The sequence below is a fragment of the Pelodiscus sinensis genome, chromosome 32 (assembly GCF_049634645.1).
Source record: "Pelodiscus sinensis isolate JC-2024 chromosome 32, ASM4963464v1, whole genome shotgun sequence".
Classification (NCBI taxonomy): domain Eukaryota; kingdom Metazoa; phylum Chordata; order Testudines; family Trionychidae; genus Pelodiscus; species Pelodiscus sinensis.
In genome coordinates this window covers 6,808,435-6,827,774 of record NC_134742.1, presented here as the reverse complement: position 1 = coordinate 6,827,774, position 19,340 = coordinate 6,808,435, and the positions used below count along the sequence as shown (strand labels likewise).

Below are 19,340 nucleotides of genomic sequence, written 5' to 3'. Positions count from 1 at the left end.
GGCGGCTCCCCGCTTATGCAAATGAAGCCCAGGAAATTCAAATCCCGGGCTTCATTTGCAAGTGCGGTATGCCTACATTACCCTCCTACTTCGAACTAGGAGGGTAGTGTAGACATACCCTCAGTGACATGATTTCTGCAAGGGAAGAAGGGCAGGAAAACATACATCAAGGTTCATTAAGCAAAGGAGCTGGGTGTTTACAACACAGGCACAGCAATAACCAGCCACGTCGCTTAGATCCGGGGCTTCCTTCTCCTCCTCACAGTAGATTTACACTGATGAGGAATTGGACTTACGGCTGGGAAAGGAATCTGGCCAGGTGCCTTTCGCTTTGCAGAGATTCTGCTCAGTCTCAACTCCCCCCGGAGTCAAAGGGAGCGACAGGTGCACCACACCTCTGAAGCTCCCTGTGCATCACCAATTCAGCTTTGGGACACATTGCCAAGATGCATCAAGGAGCCCTCCAACCCGTTCTCCAGTGTGGTGCATCTTATAAGGGTGTGCACAATGCCCCCCAACTCCCATGAATTGTATTTCACACTCTCTTTGTACACGGATGCACATGTGTCAGTGGCAACACAAGGTGCTGGAAATGCAGCTTTGGACCTGCTGCATGCAACAAGTATTTGCTCAGTTGTGAGAAAGGAGGATTTTGCACCTGTGGTTGCTAGGACGTTTAACAATGATTAATACTACCTGCTTTATCACACACTTTTATAGCCGCTTTCATCCCAAAGGGTTACATCTTTACAAAGTACGTACCCATGCGAGTCATGAAAAAGCAGCACATTCTGGGGCAGAAAACAGCCAATGTCGCATCAACACGACCGGATAGGTCAGAAAGTGGAGGAGGGTAACCATGTGAAACTGAGGGAATTTAGAGAGGCAGAATATTAATAGTCTAAGGGTATGTCTACACTTGCCCCCTAGTTTGAACTGGGGAGGCAAATGAAGCATACCGAAGCTGCGAATCAAGTGCAGGATTTAAATATCCCACACTTGATTAGCATATTTGTGGCCAGTCGCCATTTTCAAATGCCAGTCGCTCGATGTAACTTGCCGCGCTTGCCAGTCACTCGATGTAACTTGCTCATTAGAGTAGTAACAGTTAATTCGAGGAGTAACAGTTAATTCAAGGGAAGGGTCTTAAATAGGACTACCGCGTCTCCATGCGGCAAGTTACATTGGGTGACCAGCATTTTAAAATGGCGACCGGCCGCGAATATGCTAATCAAATGCAGGATATTTAAATCCTGCGCTTGATTTGCAACTTCGGTATGCTTCATTTGCCTCCCTTGTTCGAACTAGGGGGCAAGTGTAGACATACCCTTAGCTGTTAAAGAAACCAGATGGATGAGTTAATATCACAGATTGCCTCGCTTTATCTCTCTACTGTCTTGGGATTGACACATCTACAACTACACTGCATACAAGAATTAGCTACCAGGCTCGTATGCAGGAGGGATGTGAAGGGTGTCAATGCACCCTTCCATAGTCCCCCATGGAGCCAATTCTGGCTGGGCCGGGTAGTGCGTATCCCCAGCCTCCCTCCCACATGCTCCGGCTGGCTGGGGCAATGCTGGGATCTGATCCCACTTCTGCAGACTCCCATAAGCCCAAGGCCAGTCTCTCTCTCATAAGAGCACCCAACCTGGCTCAGACAGTGTCCTGTCTTCCGACAGTGGCCAGTGCCAGGTGTCCCAAAGGGAATGAATGGAACAGTGATCCATTTCTCTTCAAACCCCCACGTCGCTCAGCCAGCTCCCATCACTGCCCTTAGCTCTGCTGTTGCCAGATGCTTGTCCTGGGGGGCCCCAACCTCTGTCTCAGCTTTAACGATCTGCCCTCCCATGATACACAGCACTGCTTGGGCACCTTCTTGTCATGACACGTTATCCTCCCCCCTTCCCACCCACATTCCCTGCAGCCCTGCCCTGCTCATTTCAGCCATGGGTGAGGCTGGTCTCTGGGACATAGAAGGAGCCCAGGCTGTGGGAGGTAAGAGCAGCAAATGACAGCACCCAGCAAGGACAGGAAGAGCTGAGCTCAGCCAGCCCGACCACAGCATCAGAGGATGCTGATGGTGTGAACAACCGCCCAGATGCTAAGCAATTTCTTGACCAAAGGCAATTTCCTGTGAGAGCTCCTGGGTCAGGCCCATGCTTGTGAGTTTGCTGGAGTGCCTACAACCAATTTCCAGCAAGCTCTCTGGCTGGCTGCAATTCTTGCTAGAGTCGTACTGCCAGCACTGATTCCAAAAACCTCTCTATTGACTTGCTGGACTGTAGCAGCAAGCACTGGCCAAACAATGCACAATGTGATACACAGCTATGCTAGCAAATGAACATAGTTCACTCACTGATGTACAAACACCAAGAGGGAAAATCCCCACCCCACAAAACAACCTTAACTCTGCCCTCTTTGAGCCCTGCCCCAGAATGGCTCTAGCACACATACCAGCACTCTGCCTCCCTACACACTCCAGGACATGCTGAGCAAAAGCCCATGAGTGTGGTAGGGCAGAATATTTTGGGGTCATGGTAGAAGATCAATTAAAATGAGCTCCCAGGTCAACACTGTGACCAAAGGAGCTAATGCCATCCTGAGAAGTATAAACAGGGGATTCTTGAGTAGCATCCAGGATATGGCCTTGGTGTGACCCCTTCTGGGATCCTGAGTCCTGATCTGGTGTCCATAATCCAGGACAGATGCTCATAAATCAGAGAGGGGTCAGAGAAGAGCCACGAAGATGATTAAAGGATGGGAAAACATAGCTGGGTGCATGTGACAAGAACCAGCTAGAAGTGTGAGCCCACCAGCAGTGTGCACAAGAGAGCCAGGGGCCGTATGTGGGGCTGTCACAGACCATCAGCCTCTGCAGATCAAGCAGAGGTGGGGACACGGAACACACCTTGGCCAGTGATTTATACATGTCCATCTCTCCCCTCCCACTGCTGTCCCTCAGTGCCCTGGTGGGGTTGCTGAATTTCCCAGAATGCACTGCTTCCAAGGGCTGAGCTGGAAGAGTGGTACCCAGAGGACATCACAGTGGAAACAGCTGAGGAGGCCACTGGTGTGGGTGCAGCATGAACTGGAATCAGTTTGAAATCCAATTCAGCATAGCTAACAGAGGGCCTGTCCTCGAGGTGTGGAGAGTCACTGGGCCTTGTACCCCCTTCACAAACAGGTCAGTGTTTCTCAACCTTTTTTTTTATAAAGTACCCCTTTTAAAAAATATATATAAGTACCCACAGTTTTCAGACACGCCATTTTTTTCCTACTGTTGCAACACATTCGTTTAAGCATTTTCATTGTAGCCAGGTGGGTGATGACATTTTTGGATGAAAAAGTACAACAATAATAAAACACTATAAAAGTTAAAACAAAAATTCAGTTTTCTCCAAAGTTCAGTTGTGTTGCTGTACCCTCCCCGCCCCACCAGACTTCTCACGAGTATCCCTAAAGGTACTTGTACCACTGGTTGAGAACCACTGTATTAGGTTGACAAGGACACAGCATGGAACAGACTAATCAACACAGAAACCAGAAGCCGTCAGTAAAACCCATCTTGAGAAGAGCCTGACCCTTCCCCTGAACTCCAAACCAGCTGGGACTGGCCTGCTCCCAGTTCCTGGTCCCCTTCCCCCCTTCCCTGAGCTAGGCCCCTCCTCCAGCTTCAGTCCTGCTTCCAGGGCAAAAGGGGCCACCTGGTTGCATCCCCTCCTGGGCTCAGATTATAAAGGGCACCATGTGTATGTGCAGGCAGCAGACAGCCTCCCTCAGTGGGAGTCACACCCAAAACTCCCATCACCATCTAGGTATTAGCACAGTGCCCAGGGAAACTGAGGCACCCACACAGGGTTACTACACGACAGTCGAAATCACATGCAACAGAGAAAGGGAATAACTCCCCCACAATCCCTGCTTTGTCACAGGGATCCTGACCCACTTGAATTCAAAGCTGTTCTGCCCAGCCAGTTCAGTTCACAGCACAGTCCAGGGGAGGGAGGAGGACAGAGCGGTAGCCACCTTAGGCACGCTACTCGGTACCTGCATTTCCTCTGTGGTTTCATAATAGAACGGCCAGTGCATCACGGGAGCCCTGAGCTGCACAGATCGAGGCTGACGGCCAGTTAATGGGGGGCCTCCTTTCCCCACTCTGAGCCCTGGAGGGACATGCTTGGCCAATGGAGGATGAAGAGGGCTACATGGCGTTAAAACCCCGGCCAAAGCAGAGACAGCCAGGCTGCCGCCCCACTGCACTGGGGGCCCAAGGTAAGTGACTGAGTATCTGCTCTCACGACTCAGAAATTATAGGAGATGGCTTCAAAGAGACCCAAGGGAGCTGAAATTTACTAGGGATTGAGCATCTGCAGCTGTGACAGTCCCAGTGGGGGCTTTTCCGTGCCGTGGGTCAGAGAAGGGTGAGGGAAAGTGGTCTGGGATGAGCAGATGACCCATGGAGTAAAGTAGAACTTACTGCCAGAGAGTGAGTGAAAAATACTCCTTCTGTTTCCAGTGGCACCACTAAGGGCTTGATCCAGCTCATCCAGGGCAGAGGACTGGACTCGATGACCTCTCGAGGTCCCTTCCAGTCCTAGTATTCTATGATATGCACAGGATTTACTACCGTGAGTAGTACCATCGACTTCTGGCATGTTCTTCAGCACTACACAGGACCATTGCACTGAAGGAAAATAGAAAAAGCACCCAGAGAATGTTAGGGGACAACAGATCCATGGGTGATTCTTGACTGATCACTGCTAAAGGTATTTCCATTGAAGATTGAATGAAAGCAATCAAATAAGACAACACTGCTATGACAGACAATGGAAAATGTGCTGTACAGCCTGAACCTCTTTAGTCGAGCACCTCGGCACCTGACCGGTGCCAAATCAGAGAATTTGCCAGACCACAGAAGGTCAATATTGTCTAGCATCATCACCAACACGTCCACTGCTTGCTGGGCTCTGAGAAGACCATTAGGGGTAAATTAGAACTAACAGAACACAGAGAGCCAGCACTGGTGGCTATAAACAAACTTTAGGGGACCGCGGGAAACTTGGCCATACCCATGATAAGTGGACATCTGGCTAACTCAAATCATGCCAGACCACGGATGTTGCCAGACCAGAGAATGCCGGACTAGAGAGGTCCAACTTGTAGTCTTATTATAAAACTTAATTGTATGTAACACCTAAATCAAAATGTGCAACCTCCTTCAGGAGGTTCCCACAGCTTAGGACTTTGGTCTAATTCTAAATGAAGAAGGAAAAACTAGGTAGCAGTTTAAAGACTAACAAGATGGTTTAATAGGTGATGAGCTTTCATGGGCCAGACCCACTTCCTCAGATCATATTCTGGAAGAGAATTGGCACAACCATATATACCAGAGGGATACAATGAAAAAATAAATTCAGATTTAGTGCAGAAGGTGGGGTGAGTCAGTTTTATAATGCTACATAGTTTTGCCTTTTGCTTTAGCAAGATCAGACTAGCACAGCTACCTCTCTATTATTATTCTAAATGAAGACTGATGCTGCATTCTCCAGAAGGACAGTTAGTGAGACACTGTTGCACCAACTAAATGTGAACTTCAATGCTCACAGTCATTAATTCTTTCCTTCCATTCCTGGCTGGGACCGGGGAAATGCTGCAACAAATCTCTCCACTCATTTGCTTGAGATTGTAAAGGAATTTACCAGAATTGTGTTTCTACCCGTTTTGCGCTCACTTTCTGCCAATACTCCTGCTAACAAACTGCCTGGCAGAAGTAATTGCTTGAGGAATTATTAAATGTTTGGAAATGGGGATTTTTTTGGGTTAGGCAAATATTGAAAAATGTGCCCTGAAAACGTCACTGTGAGCTTCCAGCCTGTGTGGCAAAGGCGCCATTTAAAGGGGGTTCTAGGGGAGTTTTTGTACATGAGATCTACACACGGTGGGTGCCCCAGCCCCAGACAGAGTTCTTAAATGCTACACAGCTTGAGTGTGATATGTGACAGGGTTTGAAGCTGAACATTAGATGATCCTGAAAATACTGCCAGGGGCTCCAGTTAAAAGGTAGGAAACAAAGGGTAGGAATAAATGGCGAGCATCAAGGAAGATAAACAGTGGTGTCTCCCCGGGGTTTATATTGGGACCAGGGCTGATTAACATATTGGCTGCGTCTAGACTGGCATGATTTTGCACAAATACTTTTAATGGAAAAGTTTTTCCATTAAAAGTATTTGCGCAAGAGAACGTCTATACTGGCATGTGCCTTTGCGCAAAAGATTTGCTTTTGCGCAACAGCATCCGTGCCAGTGTAGGTGCTCTCTTGCGCAAGAAAGCTCCAATGGCCATTTTGGCCATCGGGCTTCCTTGCGCAAGAAATTAATGTTCCTGTCTACACTGGCCCTCTTGTGCAAGTATTCTTGCACAAGAGGGCTTATGCCTGAGCGGGAACATCAAAGTATTTGCGCAAGAAGCCCTGATTTTATACGTTACAAAGTCAGTGTTCTTGTGCAAAATCTTGCCAGTCTAGACGTGCCCATTCAGAAATAATCTGGAGAAAGAGGTAAACAGTGAGGATGCAAAGTGTTCAGATGATACAAAACTACTCAAAGTTAAATCCGAAGCAGACTGTGAAGAGCTACAAAGGGACCTCACAAAACTAGGTGATGGGGCAACAAAGTGAAGATGAAATTCAGTGCTCAGAAAGGCAAAGTAATCACACTGGAAAATGTGACCCCCACTATACTTACAGCAGTACGCCCACATATTGAGTATTGAATGCAGATCTGGTCATCCCATGTCAAAAAAAGATAGATCGGTTTTGGAAAGGGTACGGAAAATGGTAACAGAAATGATTAAGGAGTATGGAACAACATATGAGGAGAGATTAAAAAGGCTGGGTCTTTTCAGTTTGGAAAAGAGGTCTGTCTCTCTCGCTCTCTCATTTGTATTTGTAATAAAGTAAGAATAAACATTAGCATTGATAACCTGTCAAAAAGTCCTTTAAGTCAGTGTTTCTCAACCAGTGGTACGAGGACCCTTGCGAGTACTCGAGAGAAGTCTGGGGGGGTACGTCAACACAACTGAAATTTGGAGAAAACTGAATTTTTGTTTTAAGTTTTACAGCGCTTTATTATTTTTGTACTTTTTACACTCAAAAATTTCATTGCCTGCCCAGTTATAATTAAATTGTTTAAACAAATGTGTTGCAATGGTTAAAAAAAAAATTATGTGTCTGAAAACTGTAGGTACTGGGGGTACTTATAATTTTTTTAAAGGGGTACTTTATAAAAAAAGGTTCAGAAACACCGCTTTAAGTCACACAGAAATCTGAAATGGCGTCTCTGTTGTGAGAAGTGGGGACTGTAGGAAGCAGAGAGTGAGTGTAGCACAACGCCAATGGGAGGTACACCAGTGTTCCCTCTAATATTTATGTTCATGTGCAGAATGAATTTTGTTATGAGCACCGATGTGAAAGGGATGTGCATCTAGGCTGGATAGAAAATGGGGGAAGGTATCTTTTCCCTGACTGCAGCAGCTCCTGGCAGAGACACCTCTCCCCCGGCTATGGCAGCTCTGTGACTTGCAGAAAGGCATCTCTCCCCACCTCAGCCTTAAGCACTTGTGCATGGCTTGAGAGGCAGCTGCACAGCTAAATTAGGGGGTGACTGAATGTATCTCTCAGGAAGGAGCTGGTGGAGACACCTGGGATAAGTCTACACTGCAGCTGGGACCCTGCTTCCCCTCCCACGCAGAGACGGAAACTCACTCTGCTGGAGCTAGCATGCTACAAATAGCAGCATGGCCATTGCTGCGAGAGGGCAGCCCGGTCTCAGCCCATCTGGGTCCCCTGGACTCCTGGGTCTGAGCTTCAGTGGCTGAATCGAGCCACCGCCCAAGCCGTACCATCCACACGGCTGGTTTTAATCTTAGCTTGAGCAGAGCTACTGCCCGTCTTTCTGTCCGGGTTGGGGATCCCACCTCCCGGCTGCCGTGCCGACACATGTTCAGGGCTGGAGTTCCGGGGTTCTCCGAGTGCAGCTGTTCCTGCTGGAGTGAGAAGGAGCATAACCCATCGAGGGTTCCCACAGGGGAACATGACCCCTGGGTATGTTATTGACCCACTTGCTAGAGGATGAAGCTGCATCACCCATAGGGACACTAGAAATCCATTTGCTATGGAAAAGACCCACAATTTGGAGGGGTTTTTTTGGCTTTTTGTTTTTTGTTTTTTAATAGAGACTCTTGAGTATTTACAGTTTGTGAAAAAAAAATTAAAACACATATTAACCAACTGTACGGCAAGACCCAGTATCACTTCTTCAGTGCACACAACTGCCCCTTCTCGTGGTTGATTTCTGAATGCTGTTTAACATGACAAGGCTAAAAATATTCCAATAAACTGGTTCTGGCGCATGGAGGTTACTCAATGGCATAGCGGGAGCGAAGTTCTGGTTTTAATGCATCTCAGCGTTATTCTCAGTTCTCCTCCAGGACTAACTCAGAACGTGAACAGTGTTCATATAAAAAGCAAGTTTTGATTTATTTTTGGTGCATTTTTACACACAATTTCCTGGAAAATATAGACTACAGACGTACACGTGGGGTAGCTGTAAGAAAAGCAAATTGAAGTTCTGTTATTTTTTTTGCATTGTAACATTTCATGATAGTGACCAGCAGCAAACTGATCTAAAACGTGTAACTATATCTCTAAAACATTGTGTTCAACTGATACCTCTATATCGGGAGTGGGCAATAATTTTTAAAGGGGGGGCCTCTTAATGAATTTTAGTATGTGGTTATGGGCTCGATCCACCCCAATGGGGGTGGTCTGGGGAGTAGCCTTCCCTGAGTTGTCTGGGGCAAGAGGCTTTGAATTAAAAACACAGCAAAGGGCTTACCATTCTCACCCCTGCTGCTACCGCATTGCCTGGCAGCCTCCTGGGATTGCTGTGGCTATTTCAAGGGCTCACGGCTCCACCCCATGCTGGGATAGTGCCATGACTGAGAGCCATTTAAATAGGATCCCGCTGCCTGAGCCACAGCCTGGAAACTCACTGGCACGAGCAGCAGGATATAAATAGAAAGCATCAGATGCGGTCTACGGGCCGGATCAACGTGTTAGGTGAGATAGATCTAACCCCCGAGCGGCAAGCCCCATCGTGCCCAGCCCTGCTCTATAGATTGTGGATCAGGAAACTCAAGTTCAGCATTTCAGTTGAATCACAGGAAGACACAGAATTTTTCTTTTAATCAGTGAATTCAGGGGGTGGGGAGGTTAACCACAGAAAATGAGGGCCCCTGCTCACCAAACCCTGACTCTTCCAGGTTCCCCTCGGTACCAGCGCTGGATCTGGGTCGCCCTGGGGCTGGCCGGGGCTGGGTGCCTTGTCCTGTTGGTAGCTGTGATCGCGCTGGCTGTTCGGGGTAAGTGGTGCGAGGCCGCAGAGCAGGCACGTGGATGTTATTCCTTCTAGAGAGTCACTCGCTTCGTCACTTGTGTGGGGCTGACTACACCTCCCAGGGGCTCCTGGCAGCCAGACCCCTCCCACATCCCATCTATACCCCTCCGTGTGCTTCTCCCCACATACCATTGTCCCCCCATTTGCCAGGGGCTCTGTGTCTTCCCCTCCCTCCATGCCAGGGGTTCTATGTGTCCCTGCCATTCCTCCCTCCCCCTAAAACCAGGGTCACACATTATCCCCCATGGCTCCCTCCAGTTTGTATCAGCACCAAAGTGGACACATGGGGCTGCTGGGAGGTTACAGCCTGGGGTTCGAGTGGCTAGTGGGGGGGACAGACTGGGATGTGGGATCAGAAGGTAGAGGGGTGACAGCACTGAGCCAAGGGCTGAATGGGCATGGGTTGTCCAAGGCCACCTGGGGATGGGGGAAGAGGCTGAAGAGACCCATGAGCACAGGAGGTACAGGGACAAAAGCAGACATGCCTGAGTGAATAGGGAAGGTCTGGGGTCAGCCAGTGTCTGTCTGGTGGAGGCTCTTCAACACCCCTAACAATCCCATCCCTCGCCCCAAAAGAGAACTATTTTGTACTTCTCACTTCCACACCCGCCAACCCTCCAAGGTTCACTCCAGTCTCTTTTCTTCTCTTTCAGGCTTTCCGTTACCTCTGCCTCCCTCTGTAGACGGATTTGTTTTGCGCAAAAAAAAAAAAAAAACCTTTTGCACAAGATTCTTATGCCTCAAAAAAGGAGATATACAGATCTTGCACAAAAAGGGGGGTTTTGCACAAAAACACACCCGTCTACACTGCTAGACTGTGTCTAGACTGCATCCCTTTTCCGTAAAAGGGATGCAAATTAGACACATCGCAATTGCAAATGAAGTGGGGATTTAAATCTCCCCCCTTCATTTGCATAAACATGGCTGCCGCTTTTTTCTGGCTCGGAGCTTTGCCGGAAAAAACTGCCAGTCTAGACGGGGCTCTTTTGGAAAATAAAGCCTTTTCCTTTTAAAATAAGGAATAAGGGATCTTTCGGAAAAGGCTTTATTTTCCAAAAGATCCCCGTCTAGACTGGCGCTTTTTTCTGGCAAAACTCCGAGCCAGAAAAAAACGGCAGCCATGTTTATGCAAATGAAGCGGGGGGGATTTAAATCCCCGCTTCATTTGCAATTGCGATGTGTCTAATTTGCATCCCTTTTACGGAAAAGGGATGCAGTCTAGACACAGCCCTAGTTTTTACACAAAAACCTCTTGCGCAAAAAACATCGGAAGAGATTATGCAAATGAAGCATGAGAAAATGCTAATGACTGCTTCATTTGCATTGCCTCTTTTCTGCAAAAAAAAAAAAAAGTAGTTTAGACATAGCCTTAGTGACTGACACTGTTTTGAAGTTTCCCAGTTGCAGGTCTCTGGTGACAAACAGAGCAGAGAGGCTTGGAATACATCAGAGAACAGGGAAACCAGAATCAAAAGCACTAAATGCAGCTTCTACCTGGAGGATTTCCAGTCTCGCTTGAAATCAATTCTATGCGAACCCCGGCATGGCAGCTTGGCAGGTAACCTGGTCACTTTTCCTGGAGGAATCTGCAGGACTCTCACTGTGACTGAAGACATGTCTCCATATTGAAGGGATACGATCAACTTGAAATACAAGAGGCTGGCTTCTCATTCACACCAAGGTCCTTTTATTTGTACCCCCCCTAGTCCAGCCACCTCCTGCTGCTCAAAAGCCTTTCATAAGCCCTCAAAAAGAATCATGAGATTTTTGAAAAAAACAACATTTTGGGGATTTTTGTTACTTTCTAATTTCTGGGCACCGAAAGTCAGATTTTTAAGCTTTTTTCATAAAACTTTTTTTAAACAAACCAAACTGCACTTAATCACCTGACTCCAAGAAAAACATACACACACAAATCACAAGACTTGCGATTAAAATGTGAGAATTGCCAACATGTGCAGTGAAAAGGATGTTAAATGTGCAAGAACATTTCTGTTCCGGGTGGGAGAGGGGAGTTGAACCAAAAATTGGAAACAATCGACTGAAAAGTTTTTTCTGTGGTGATTTTCATTCTGGCAAAAAGGCAAATTTTGGCCAAGAAAAGTGGGCAGAAAATTCTCCTGGTAACTACAGCAGGAAACAATGTTCAGCCAGCAGGGTGATCTGTATTTTGACAGGGTACCTTTTAATGCTTTAGACACAATTGTGCTGGGCTATATCACCCCGGTGCTGCGGTCTTCTTTCATTGCATCACTCCCAGCTCGAGGATTCAAGGCCAATGCTGGAAGGGCCTGCTACGGTACCAATATGGTTATTTTACTCTTTCCTTATTTGCCTGAACAATCAGGTGAACAAGAAATAGGTCTGAGTGCACTTGTAGGCTCTCAAGTTTTACATTGAAAAATAAAACAATGCAGGGTTTTTTGTACATAATTCTATATTTGTAAGTTCAACTTTCATAATAGATTGCACAATGCTGCTTGCACTAGGTAAACTGAAAAATACTAGTTTTTACCATGCAAATATTTGTAATCAAAACTGAATATAAAGTGAATGCTGTACACTTTGAATTGTGTGTTGCAACTGAAATAAAAATATTTAGAACGTGTAGAAAACAGCTAAAAATATTTAAATATCTGGTATTCTATTATTAGTAGTGTGATTGACACTTGACGGCCTTGGTAATTATTGATTTGTACTGCAGTAGTACCCAAGGGTCCACTCATGCCAGATGCTGTAAAACATTTTTTAAAAATTCCTGCCCAACTGAGCTTATAATTAACTAACAATAAATAATAAATCTCAGCTATTAGAGAAGCAGCAGTGACATCTGGTAGTCAGAGGAATTCCCACTGCCAGAGTGCAGGAAGGGTGGAAGATGCATCCCACAGCCTGCTGACATTGCAGGGTAGGCAATTTGCAGTCACCCAAACCGGAATCTGGACCGACTCAGATCCCCATATTCAAGAAGTACTATGGGATTTTTAACCATGACAAACAGTCCCTTGCTTTTAGCGCTGCCTGAGTCCTGGCACTGGCAGGGCACAGCGCCCCCTACTGCCAGACTGCAGCGCTGACATTTAAAGTGCAGAACGCTGCAGTGCAGTTAAGTGGCAGTGTACGTTTAGCCTGAGTTTCCCTTGTGGTCTCCTGTAGACCTGCCTCTGGTCGCCTTTTAAGAGCCGAGATGGTCCAATCGAGATATTCCCAGCCAGAGACTCCAGCACTAAGCCCAGAAGAGGACTGAATAAGAGCAGGTCTTTAGTAAGACATGAACACCAGGTAAAAGCTTCAATCTGTGACAACTTGGTTCAGTCCTGGCCTACAGCATGCCTGGCTTTTTGGGCACTGCTCTGGGGAAAGCCCTCCCCACTTTTCCAATAGGGAAAATGGGAAGAGTAAAGTGTTTTCCTCCCATGAACACTAAATGAATCCCCCACCCCCATAAAATATACACACTGGCTACGTCTAGACTGGCATGACTGAAAAGTTTTCCGTTAAAAGTATTTGCGGAAAAGAGCATCTAGATTGGCACGGACGCTTTTCCGCAAAAGCACTTTTTGCGGAAAAGCATCCATGCCAATCTAGACGCGCTTTTGCGCAAAAAAGCCCCGATGGCCATTTTCGTGATCGGGGCTTTTTTGCGCAAAATAAATCTGAGCTGTCTACACTGGCCCTTTTGCACAAAAGGACTTTTGCCCAAATGGGAGCAGCATAGTATTTCCGCAAGAAGCACTGACAATCTTACATGAGATCGTCAGTGTTCTTGCGGAAATTCAAGTGGCCAGTGTAGACAGCTGGCAAGTTTTTCCGCAAAAGCAAGTGCTTTTGCGGAAAAACTTGCCAGTCTAGACACAGCCACAGAGTCCAAAAAATGAACAATTTCAACTAAACTAAAAACTTTCATTTGGGTCCAAATGGCATTTTTTACCATTAAACCAGATCTTTGAACAAGAGTTTTCAGCCGGATGCAGTTTGCATCTTCAGAACTGATGACACCTCTGTTCCTAACTCGCCTTTCAGGGGGTGCCGGGTGCAAACTTTGCCCCACGGACTGGCTGCTGCGTGGGGACAAGTGCTACTGGCTGTCGGAAGAGCGGAAAGACTGGGCTTGGAGCCAGAAGGACTGCTTGGGGAAGAGCTCACGACTGCTCGTGCTCCAGAGCCAGGAGGAGATGGTAAAATATGGGCTCAAACTCCAACTGGAGAGAGTCGTGTGTCCTTAGTTACAATCCCCGGGCAGCTGTGATTATCCTGCCTGGGTCTCCCCTGTCTCATTTCTCCTTTTCCAAACCCCACACTGTAGGGGTTGCTCCCCTTCTGGGGATTTGGCTTGTTTCAAGCTGCCCAGAACAGCACAGATCTCCCTCCCAGACTTGTCGTCTGGCTGCCACAGGCTTTCCACTCTCAGGCCCCTGAGTGGAGCAAATCACCACTCTCTTAAGCCATCCAATTGCCCCCTGCCCTAACTGACCTTGGGCTCCACCAGGCCTGGCTCCCGGTCATCTGCTTCCACCACTTGGGCCTGGGCTGAGAGGTAAATTAATCTCCTGTGAGGCTGATCCCAGGACTCCCTTAAAGGACCAACTCACCCCAAGGACTGATGCTGGTGTTACCAGGTCTGCCCAGACAGTCACATTTCCCTGCACTGCCCAGGGGTGAGGGTGAGTTAGCTCAGGTGCTGATGGGTTCTCCAGCTGGCAACCTGGGCAGAGCCACCGGATCCCGGAATGGGCATCTAATGGGAGCGCTAAGGGAATTCTAGCCTGTTAGAGCAAATTCAGCCCTCTCCCTCTGCTTGGCCCTCACAGGACTCCGTACAGAATGTTACGCAAGGTGAAAACTTTATCTGGATTGGCCTTAAAGCGATACCCCATGGGGGGAAGTGGACCTGGGTGGACGGCTCCCCGTTAGACCCAGCGCGGTGAGTGCTGCCTTGTGTTTCCTGTTTGAGCTGTTTGAAGAAAGCTTCCTTTGTACAACTTGCTGATGTTCAATGTCCAGCGTCTGTTTAAGGCCTGGCTTGCACCTGAACATTTCACCAGTGTGGCTATGGCAGTTAAGGGTATTTTTCCTAACATAGCAGAGGGACTGGGGGGGAAGGGGCAGTAAGGGCCCTAATATTATGACATTTACCCCCATATACCTGTGCTTACAGCAGGGTAGCCTATCCTGAACAGGAAAACTGGCATAAGCTGTAGTGGTAGAAGCACCTATAGACGTGTCCAGACCTTGTCTACACTGGAGGGTTTCCAGTGTAACTGCACCAGAAACACCTCCTAGGGTGCGTCTAGACCACATTCCTCTTTCGAAAGAGGAATGCAAATGAGGGAAATCGAAAATGCAAATGAAGCACAGGTTTTAAAATCTTGTGCTTTATTTGCATAATCTCGTCCGATGGCTTTTTCGAAAAAGGTGTTTTCGAAAAACAAAAATCAGTCTAGATGCAGTTCTTTCAAAAAAAGCCCCATTTTGGGGAAAAAAACCCTGTAAATCTCATTTTTTTTCAGGAGTAAGGGTTCATCTAGACTGATGGATGGGGGCTAGAAGTCATCTCTCTTCACTGAGGTGCTAGTTAGTCCCTTTGCTCCAATCCCTCTTTATTTACTCACAGGAGAGAATGAGGGAGACCTCCCCCCACGCCCCTCTGACTAACCCCTAGCTCAAGTGGCCAGAAAAGGTTCCCCTGCAGCCACAAGGGAATTTGAACTGGAGTCTCCCACTTTCCAGCTCAGCGCCTGAACCCCTGGGCTTCAAGCGGTCACAGTGTTTGTCTCTCCTTGCTGTTTGGTGGCTGCTCAGCTCTGGGCCCCAGCCAGGATGTGGCCTTTGAACCCTACCAGCTCAGAGCCCTCCGGGTAGAACCTGCCCTGCTGTGTCCCCTCATTTCTCAAACTGGGGGTGCCTTTTACCCAGCTTTGGTTTTTCTAAGGAAAGCCTCTGACCCACAACAAAAATCAGTCATGGGTCACACCCAGCCCTACGGGAGGGAAGGTGGAGTTCAGAGGCACTGGTCTGCCCCTAGGATCTGGGGTGAGGCCAGAATTGAGGGGTTTAGAATGTGATAGGGGGCTCAGGACTGGGAGTTTTATCATGTGGGAGGGGTTCAGGTGCTGCTGTGGCTCTAAAGCCCTGCACCACTCCCACAAGCTGCCAGGATGTGATCAGGTGGATCTACATGGTGCCTGAAGTCCACACCTGCAGGTGCCACCCCTGCAGCTCCCACTGGCTGCAGTCCCCACCAATGGAAACCTCAAGGGTAGATGCATGTGGACTCTAAGCTTTCCTGATCAGACTGGCATCCTATTCCCCCCACATAGTGGGGCAAGCTCTTTGTTTCAGCCCTGCAGTGGCTGTGGGTGGCGCCATAGCTCAGAGCTTCCAGCACATGACAAAGACTTGCCCTGGGCCAGATGAAATTAAGCCAAATCCAGCCTGCAGGCCAGAGATCCCCTGCCCCTGCAGTAGAATTTTATAACTCTGGACCCAATATAGCCACATCTAGCAGGACAATGATGATCAGCAAATTATGAATTTTCAAATGACACCTCACAAGGCAGGCTTTAACATGCGAAGGGGGGACGGGCATAGGGATACAGACTGTCACACATGCTGACCAGCTCAGGGCCCACAGGTGCATTAGACAGGGGAATGTCTGGATTCTGCTAGTTCGTACATCACACTGGGGTGTGGGCAGCCGGCAGCCTAGAGGGAGGCAGCCAAGTGCATGCCCAGAGACAGGCACGAGTGCCCAGGAAACCTCCCCTCTGAACATTCAGGAGCAGCCAGGGTTTGGTGGCAGCTGAGCCGGGGTTTGGTGAATCCCAGGGGAAAGCGGATTTGGGATGGAGGGGCCTGAAGGAGCCATTAGGCTCTTTAGTCCCTTTGTGAATCCAGCCCTCACCGTTCATCTGGACCAGCTCTCTGGCTCCCTGTGGCTGCCCCTTACCCAGGTCTCCTCTCACCCCTGAGACTCTGACTTGGCGTTTTAAAGGGACATCGAGCTGTGGGAGGTCTGGGTGACCAATGACAAAATGCCAAGTCACTGACCCCACGAAATTCAACCTCGTTCATTCCTTGCCAGAAACCCTCTGACCTCCTAGGCTGTCAGCTGGACTGATGCTCTGCAGGGTAGTGACAGAGACAGACAATTCCACAGCCAAGGTTCCCAGCAGAGCGAGGCAGGGGAGAGGCGGGGGGAGGTATCATTGAAAGGCCTTTCTTTGTTACGGGGACCCCCAGCGCTACTGATGCTGCCTTCAATCCTGCAGCTTCTCTGTGTTGGGCCCGGCAGACGGGAACAGCTGCGGCTGGATCAAAGGCAGCCGGATTCACTCGGAGACGTGCGGCGCGGAGCTCAAATGGATCTGCCAGAAGGACGCTGCCGTGATCTAAACGGTGGGACGAAGGAGCCGAGTCTGGGTATCTAGGAGGAGCAGCACCCTGGGTTCAGGCTCAGCCAGCGGGTTTGCAGAGCTCAGAGCTGGGGCGGAGCCCCGGGAGGCAATGGGACTCAGGTGCCTCTGGCAGTCACAGCTCTTCCCTCCATCCTTCACCCTGGGCAGCCCCTGGGGAGAGATTTGTACCTGCCCTAAACCTGCAGTGAGTTCCTGCCCCGTGCTGCTTCCCGGGATACGCGTTAGGGATGTTAGGAGGGGAGCAAATAGCAAAGCGTGTCATCGATAGAATTTCTACACGACTAGTCGATAAGGAAGCAAGCTTCCAGGAGCCTCCCCACTGCAACACTGCAGTTTAACTGTAGTAGGCTCCCTGCCCTGGCTGGGGCCCACTGCAGGCCAAGGCTGTTTCATGGCAGCACCCCCTGCTGCCTCTGAGAGAGGCAACAGTGAGGGGGGGAGGAGGGAAGGGGCAGCACTGTGGCGATAGTGCTGGGGGGAACCAGCTTTTAAGTCGGTACAGAGTAGAAGGGGGGGAAATGTGAGTAGGCAAATAGTTGACTCAAGTACTCAAGTACCCGGATAGTCAACTACTCGCTTATATCCCTAGTACTCACGGCTGGGAGGCACCTTGCCACCACCTGCCTCTAGCATGCAATCAGCTCCCCAACTCTGCCCCTGTAAGCTCTCCTCCATGCCTCGCGGACCAGCTGTCACTCGGCAAATTAGCAGCAGGCTCCCCTCACTCCCAAGCATCCCCTTGCAGCATCCAGACCCTGGGACACGGGACACACAAAGTCACCTGGTGCTGCTTCCAAAGTCATAACCAGGATGTGTAATTTCAGCCTGCCAGCCATACCTGGGTCACTCTCTGGTTTTTCCAGTCTTGGTTACACAGCAGAGTGACCCCAATACATGCCCAGTCCTGGATTTCCCCCCAGAAATATAGGTTCTGTGTTGCCCAGCCTTCTCCTGGATGGGCTTGAGAGACTGGGATTGTTTTTGCTGTAAGGGAACCAGACACACAAATGTGCCACTTTAAATGGAATTACTAGGGTTGCCAGGTGTCTGATATCAACCCGGTCAGTCCGGAATTTTTGCCTCCTGTTCTGTAAAAAAATTTAGAAAATACCGGACACCTAAAATGTCTTGTATTTTCTGATTTTTTCCTGGCCAGGAGGCAAAAATCCTGGTTCCACAGGGGAGCTGTCTGGCCCGGAGCAGGGAGACAAGCCTGTTAGGGCCAAAAAGCCTGAAAAGCGTTTCTTAAAGGGGCCACGCCTTTTTTCTTTTTTCTTTCCCTTTTTTTTTTTTTTGCTTAACAATTCTCAGGGTGCTTTTTTTTTCTTGCTCAACAACTTTGGTCTCCTCCTTTTTTTTTCTCTCAACAGAATTTTTTCCCTCATGGGTTTTTTTGGGGGAGGGAGGGTATTCGGTATTTTTGGTTAAACTATCTGGCAACCTTAAGAGTTACGCAGACAACAGAAACACACTGGATTGGGTTTAACAGTAATACAAGCTTATTAACCAAAGAAGAGAGGATTTTAAGGTTGTGTAAGCACAGGCCATAAATAAAGGAAGAGTTTTATCTAGTTCTAAAACTTAAACTACAGAGGATTCAAAGTCAAGGCCTTACCCCAGCTTTCCAACACCACTGCCCAAACCTTTCAAGCCAGGCCCATGCCCACAAAGTCCAATGGCCATTTCTATTGTCTTCATAGGTCCCAAGAGAGAGAGGCTGTGGGGAGCTGGTGCTAGTGCTCCAGCTACAGCAACACACACCTCCCCTCCTCCTCCCACCGCATGTGGCTGATGTGCCAGTGCCAGCTGTCCCTACTTCTGGAGGGAGGGAGCCCTGCACCTCACAGGCCTGATCAAGGCAAGCCACAGCTTGGATCCCTCCCAGGGGCTGTAGGTTCCCCACTTCTGCTGTATGGCTTGGAGCATCTGAGAAATCATCTTGATAGCGATCGACATTTGGAGTAATCAGGTCACAATTAATTCATGCACAATGCTCCACCTTAGAATTTCCCCTTCCCCCCATCTCCATGTGGGTTCCATTTCTGACTCCAACACGTGTGTGAACAATGATCTGGACACTTCATTGGCAGCACAGAGGGAATAAGATCACACGATCAAAGGGCTGTTAGAGCTGGATATATAACCCCCCCCAGGGATCCAGCTCTCACTGTTTCCCTGGATAGTAGGCAGGGAAAAGCAGCAAGCTGACGATGCAGTGCAATGAACAAGGTTTTCTCTCTCTTGTCCTATCATGGTGTCTCTCTCTGGTCTGAATGACCCCTCCACTTACCTTATTAAATGAAATTTACAAAAACCAATTGCAGCTCATTTTCAATGAAGTGTGCAGGGGAGGGAACGAAGTCCTATGTGCGCTGCTCGGTATCCACATTTCCTGTGTGGTTTCATAGAAGAGCGGCCGGTGCTCACGGGAGCCCGGAGCAGCACAGATCACGTCTGATGGCCA

The 19,340-nt window shown here is 48.6% G+C and overlaps 1 protein-coding gene across 1 annotated transcript; it reads left to right on the top strand.

Annotated features, from left to right (window-relative positions):
• The first annotated feature begins 4,033 nt into the window (after window positions 1-4,033).
• Window positions 4,034-19,150, top strand: LOC142823198 (killer cell lectin-like receptor subfamily F member 1). The gene is made up of 6 exons (XM_075913799.1): window positions 4,034-4,275; window positions 9,325-9,423; window positions 10,852-11,016; window positions 13,482-13,636; window positions 14,270-14,382; window positions 16,730-19,150. The coding sequence occupies exons 1-6, from the start codon at window positions 4,188-4,190 to the stop codon at window positions 16,851-16,853; spliced, it is 744 nt and encodes a 247-aa protein (XP_075769914.1). The 5' UTR covers window positions 4,034-4,187; the 3' UTR covers window positions 16,854-19,150.
• The last annotated feature ends 190 nt before the right edge of the window (window positions 19,151-19,340 follow it).

Bases quoted from the DNA above. Each gene is read 5' to 3' on its own strand.
- LOC142823198 (XM_075913799.1), top strand. From the start codon at position 4,188: ATGGAGGATGAAGAGGGCTACATGGCGTTAAAACCCCGGCCAAAGCAG. The intron at 9,424-10,851 runs GTAAGTGGTGCG...ACTGTTTTGAAG, and splicing joins GATCGCGCTGGCTGTTCGGG to TTTCCCAGTTGCAGGTCTCT. The intron at 13,637-14,269 runs GTAAAATATGGG...TGGCCCTCACAG, and splicing joins TCCAGAGCCAGGAGGAGATG to GACTCCGTACAGAATGTTAC.